This window comes from Molothrus aeneus, chromosome 7, assembly GCF_037042795.1.
Source record: "Molothrus aeneus isolate 106 chromosome 7, BPBGC_Maene_1.0, whole genome shotgun sequence".
NCBI lineage: Eukaryota > Metazoa > Chordata > Aves > Passeriformes > Icteridae > Molothrus > Molothrus aeneus.
The window spans coordinates 24,399,886-24,405,885 of record NC_089652.1 but is presented as its reverse complement, the minus strand read 5'-3'; the positions used below and the strand labels follow the sequence as shown (position 1 = coordinate 24,405,885).

General features: G+C 45.4%; 1 protein-coding gene across 2 annotated transcripts in view; it reads left to right on the top strand.

Annotated features, from left to right (window-relative positions):
* The first annotated feature begins 654 nt into the window (after nt 1-654).
* Nucleotides 655-6,000, top strand: part of SMARCAL1 (SWI/SNF related, matrix associated, actin dependent regulator of chromatin, subfamily a like 1) — a 35,230-nt gene continuing 29,884 nt past the window's right edge. For both annotated transcript variants that reach the window (XM_066553434.1, XM_066553433.1), the window contains exons 1-4: nt 655-942; nt 1,291-2,248; nt 2,946-2,996; nt 5,547-5,807. In XM_066553434.1, the coding sequence (XP_066409531.1) occupies nt 1,378-2,248; nt 2,946-2,996; nt 5,547-5,807 (1,183 nt within the window). In that variant the 5' untranslated portion in view covers nt 655-942; nt 1,291-1,377. The remainder of the gene's footprint in view (nt 943-1,290; nt 2,249-2,945; nt 2,997-5,546; nt 5,808-6,000) is intronic.

Sequence of the window (6,000 nt, the reverse complement as noted above, 5' to 3'; positions counted from 1 at the left end):
ATGACAAAGCAGCCTTGCACCAATGCCAGCTGCTGCTCCTAGCCCCGGGGGCAGACTCCTTCCTCACTGCTGACAAGTGCCGTCACCCTTTCTCACACATCAGCTCACTGCTAACTCTCCGCTCAGCCACCGTTCAGGAACAGCACGCATTGGCGAGCCAGACCCACACAGGAGGGGCAGCCAGCGAGGGGGTCCGCCCCTCCGTACAGCGCTGGGTGCTGGCTGGGGAAGGACTTCAGCCTGGGGCCGGCAGCAGAGTCCCCGCACGCCGTACGGGGCCTGAGCGGGGGCTGCCCCGGAGTCCCGGCTCCCCCTACGGAACGCCACAACCCCAACGCCGCCGAGATGGCGCCGCGACCGGAAGACATCATTTCCCAGCGCCCCGCGCGCCCCGCTCGCCGCTCTTATCTCCCGGCGTGCTGTGCGCTCCCGGCCGCTCAGTGCCACCGGGCGGTAGCGCAGGGCCTGCTGGGAGCTGTAGTCCCTCGGCGGCGCTCCGGGCCGTGCCCGCCGGCGGTGAGCGGGCGGCGGAGCCTCCGCGGCGGGCGGGAAGAAAGCGTGACCTCCGGGACCGCGCGGGTGGCGGGGGGACCCGAGGGACGGGTCGGGACCTCCGTGGAGTTTGGGACGGGAGCCTGCCCGGCTCCTGGGAGAGGAGGGGGCAGAGGGTGAACCCCCCGCTCGCAGGAAGCTGAGGAGCGGAGGGGCGGGCATCCCGCAGGACGCGGGCAGCGAGCGCATGGAGCGGGGCGGGCTGCTGGGAGAAGTAACGGGAGGCAGCTCCTCGCTGCTGTTTGAAGGTCCGTGACCTGCGAATGGAGCTTTCTCAGGAGGAGCTGGCTCTGTCCTGTGGGGTTCAGCATGTAGCTGCCACGCTCTGTGAGATACCCAGGAACCGAAGGTGAACAGGGAAGATAGGCATCGTCCCATCTTTGCTAAAAGGTACTCGAAATAGGACACACTAACACCAAAGGGATGTAATCCTTTGCCTCCATGTGCCTTCGCAGGACTGGCTTTGCAATGCAGGGTGTCCCCGTGCTTTGCTATTTTATTAGTTCTGCTGGGAATTGCAGAGAAGAGTACTCAGAACAGTAGTGGAATGGGAGTTTTCTCCTTTTTCCATATGTTTTATCAATGCAGGACTGGCATGCAAGGCCTCATCAGTGTCTGTTACTATCTACTTTGCTGTACTACTAGATTCATGTAGGATCAGTTACAGTAATACTCAATCACCACTAATACTAAGTGATCAATACAAAAATAATCTGCTTTTTTTTTTTTCCCCTGTAGACGGGCCTCTCTTCCTCTAAAAAAGCGGTTGCCTCTGTGGTTAATTCCCAATGTAGTTTTGGAAGAGACTTGTTGGAGTTGTTGAAGATGTCATCAGGCCTTACAGAGGAGCAGAAGAGGAGGATTGAGGAGAACCGGCGGCTGGCTTTGGCCAGGAGAGCAGAGAGGCTGGCAGCCCAGGGCGCTGGGCACGTGGGCATCGCTGCAGCTCCGCACACGGGGCACAGGCTGGGCAAGCCGGGAAGCTCCAAGGAGGAAAACAATCATGTTGGGTTCATCAGCCAGCCCCCATGCAATCCAAACACGCCTGTGGAGCAGAGGAGCTGTCTCCAGAAAGGCTATAACCATTACACAGCAAAGCAACAGATGGCTGGCTCACACAGAGAGCAGCAAAAGAGTTGTTCAGAGGACTCAGAGCAAGCAAGTGGCCTAAAGCAGTTCCCTGCCATCATCCCGAATTCTCTGAGTTATTCCCATAAACATTTCTTGGATGCTGGTAGTCAGGAAGATGGACAACACACTTCAGTTAATCATGGAACATTCCAGCAGCCCAAATGCAACCCAGCGTTCCAAAACCCCACAGGACCAGCTCATCCGAGATTCACTGATACCGGGCACCCTGAGGGTAGTAAAGGTTTACAAACTTGGGACAAATCTGCCATTAAATATGTTTCACTACCAAGCAGTGCCCCCCTGAGCGATTCAGAAATGCTGGAAAGCATAAACACAGTGACAGAAAGAACAGAGGGAGGTTTTGTCTCTCAGGCCAGTGGTGGGATGCAGAAGCTGACCACCTCTGCTGGTGTGGGCTCTGCCTTTGAAGCTGCCTCTTACAAGAAAGCAAATAATGTTACAAAAGGAAAATGTGTGAAATATGGGGAAGACCGATTCCAGGTTGAAATAGGGTACAATGCTGAACTTATTGCTGTGTTTAAGAAGGTACCAAGCAAAGTCTATGGTAAGAACTGTTTGTCTGCTGTTATCTCTGTTGTAAATTGGGTTGAAGTTTTGGCATCTGCTGCTATTGTAGTTGCTACTTGCTCTTACCAATGTACCTATTGCTGGGGTGGAATATGTGGTATTAATGGGGGATTAAAGAAGTAAATGCTGATTAAATTGGATAGAAATTCTGGACATAAATAGCTTGAGCTTGGATTTAGAAAAGAAGTCTGAAGCCTTCCTTTATGAGCAGTGTTCTGAGAGGTTTAGTGGCAGCAGCTGGTCAGTTTGTTGGAAGTGAAGGAAGCAAAGTTATTCATAAACTGGGATGTGAAAATGGGTCACTTCAGCTGTAGTTCAGAGTTATGAGCTGATTCTGTTTCCTGGGTTACAGAGAGCAGTGGAATCTCTCCCTTTTGTCTTTCTTCTAATATTTTACCATTATCTTTATTTGTTTTATTCTATTTTTGTTTTCCCTCAGGTGTTGCTGATCCCTGTGAATGGCTGTTGCATTCCAGTCTTAGTATTCATATTCCCCATGTTTTTTTCTGCTGTCATGCAGCTGTAAACATGGGCATAAGTGTTTTTCAGATGTGTGGCAAAAAATTTGCATGAGTAGATTGAATACTCTTACCTCACATGAACATTTCATGGCACCACTTATTTTCTGCCCCAAATGATTCATATTCTGCCCTATTACTCTTGCCCTACTTTAGATCCTGCTATGAAAAAATGGAATTTCAGCATGGAAGATTACAGCAGTGTCTGTAAGTAAATGTTGAATGATAGAAACAAGCGGAATCTTGACACCCCCTCCTTCCCCTGCTTTCCACAGTTATTGTTTAGCTTTGTTAGTGTCTTGAGTAATAAAATAGTGCTACTTAAAGATAATGCCCATCTTTTAGGCATCAAGCTTGTAACATTTTTCTGATGCTTTGTAGTTGATTAGAAATAATTTAATTTTTCATGTAATCTAAATACCAAGCACAGGTTGCCCTTTCTCTACCATTGCATTTTTCAGCAACCAACAAGATCATAGGAAAATTATCTGCTGTGCTGGTACTTGTTTTGAATTTGTTTTGAAAACTGAGTGTGTTCCAGTGGCTGATGCTTAATTTCTGGGTCCATTAATGTATTTTCTTTTTAAATAGCTCTTCTATAAACACATTTATTGTTCATTTTGTGTGTCAAAAAAAGATAAAGGGTAGTTCTCCAGAGTTTTGAGTGAGACTGAAAATGAATTTGCCTTTTTTTTTTGGTATAACAAGGGTGGGTTCATCTTTTTTTTCCTCTCCTGTCATCTTATTCTGGAAAGATTGAGAGATTATAGAGGCAAACACTTCAGGTAGGCTTTTCAGAAGCACACTGTACTGAAGTGAGTGATAAATCACTATTGATTTCAGTGGGAACAGAATTAGGCCTGTGTTGAGCACTTTAAAAAACCACAGTTGAGTGCTGGTATTTTAGCTTCCCATGTGGGTTGCCACACATTTATAATTTAAATGCTGTTGGCTTGCTTGAAGTGTATGAAGTACAGATGAGAGCTCCTCTGTACCAAGGAGCCTGCAAATGAAGAGAATGGTTTTTAGAAATCAAGCATTTTTCTTTAAAGCTATGAAATACCTGAGTACTCTGTGGAAAGTTCCTGTTTACAAGTGAAGACAGTATGTGACCAACATTGGCCTGTGAAATTGGGGAAAATAGCCTGAGAAAAGGGAACTAACTTAAGAGGGCCTTGCAAATGTAAAAATGAAAATGAAAACCAATTATTTTTAAAGTTCCCACTTGTAATTTAGTTTTTATGAATAACATGATCCTGTATCACCTTTTTTTTTCTTTGTACTGTAAATTAAACACGCAGTCAAGCTTAGGGGCAAATGTTGAAATAAAGGAGTAAAATATGCTTTTTTTCCTCCCTAATTTCTTTCAGTTTTAGTTGTAGAGGTGACCTCTAACTACACAATGCTAAACCAGTAGCATCTAAAATCTTTTGCTTGGTGCATTGGGAGGAGAAGGTATTGGTGTTTTCCAATCCCTCTAATTTGAAAATTATTTTCAGTGGGTACTCTTTTTATTTGGAGTGGAAATCTCAAATGCTTGGTTTTATTCAGGAAGTCACTTATTTTAAAATAAGGTTGGATGATACCCAAATGATTTATTTATTAATTGATTGGGAAGAAATTGTCTGAATTTTTTTCTCCATTTTCACATCTTGACCACTGAACTTAAAGTTTGTACTTTTTTGTTGTGTGTAAGTTTTCTGGACTAGTTAAAAAGAAGCAGAGAGGAACATCATGTGCAGCTCAATGCTCAAAGGACTGGATTCACCTGGGTTTATTTTGAACATCTCACAGAGAGGGAAAGTTGCCTTCCACAAGTACTTGGAGGCAGAGGGTGCTTAATGGTCCCCTGCTTTTGAGTGTAATGGACTCTGGAAATGTTCATGAATCTTTGTGTTACTGTAGTATCTGTGAGGTGGAGGCTTGGGCGCAAACTTCACTACTTTGGTGCTGTAAAAAGTATAAGAAATAGTATTTCTTAACCATCAGAGTTCAGTTATAATGATAAAGGCAACACATGGGTATGGATTGGCAGAGAAACACAGGGGCAAGTGGCATGTTTATTTCTGTGGATAGCTGTGTTCTCAGGCTAACATCAGTAAAATGCTGTCCCTCCAGTCTCCATGCCCTGGCATTGTGTCAGAAGTGATTGCTGGTGATGGGTAGGACAGGAGTGCAGGTGGCTGTGTGGAAGTGCAAGTCTAACTGTAAGACACAGAATAAAGGGTAATGAACTTAAATTGTAACAAAAGAGATTTAGGAATTTGGACTAGATTCCTTCCTACAGCATTCCTCCTAGATGGATTGTCTATCAGATATTGACATGAGGCAGGAGGCAGATTTTTAAATCTTTCTCCTTTGTTGTTTACGGAAGCACCTTCCCATCTTTTCAGACACATGCTATTGATCACCATGCCCCTGTCCCTGTGATTTTCTGAGTTAAAGCACTGTAAGCTGGGTGCAATTTACTGCTAAATGTGCTTCTGAAGATTGCTTGCCCTGGCCTAGGGAGCCACATTTTAGAATTGCTGACAGAGAGGGAGCTTAGTGCAATCACAATGCTGGACAGGCATTTACTGTCACATGTTCCCTTTGCCCCTGCTGTATTCTCTGTGGAAAATCCCACCACCCTTCTCCTCCAGGCCATTGCTTTCTCTAGTTTTTGTCCCTGTGAATGAAAGCAGGAAATCATCATTCCTTTTAAACTTGTACGGCTTCTTTGTTATTAATTCTTTTCTATATCTCTATTCTCCCTAGTGGAAGCAGCAAATCAACTTCCATCAGTAATTCTGGCACCACTGGAAGGAGAAAATGTGGTTGGCTTGGCATCAGGCTCTCATTTTGTTGGCAGTAGAGTTGATGTGAAATCCCTCTTGAAGATGTGTAAGAACTGGAAGAAGCCCTCAGCCCTGGTCAAAGGGAAGTGTGTGCTCATCTCTCGCCTGCGATTTGAGGTTGATATTGGGTATTCTGCAGAAGTGATTGCAGTGTTCAAAAAGATGGATTCCAGAAATTATGGTGAGTCTCCTGCTGTGTCTGCTTTGTAATTATGGCCATGTTGAGACTGGTCTTGCTTCGTAGATAAGAGGTTGTAAGAGTACATCCTCTGAAAGAGTACAAGAGAATGTGCTGTGGTGAAGATTTTAACAGATCTTGTAGTTCTAGTTTAGTGTTGTATCCATGTCCAGCACTTTATCCCATGGCAGAACGT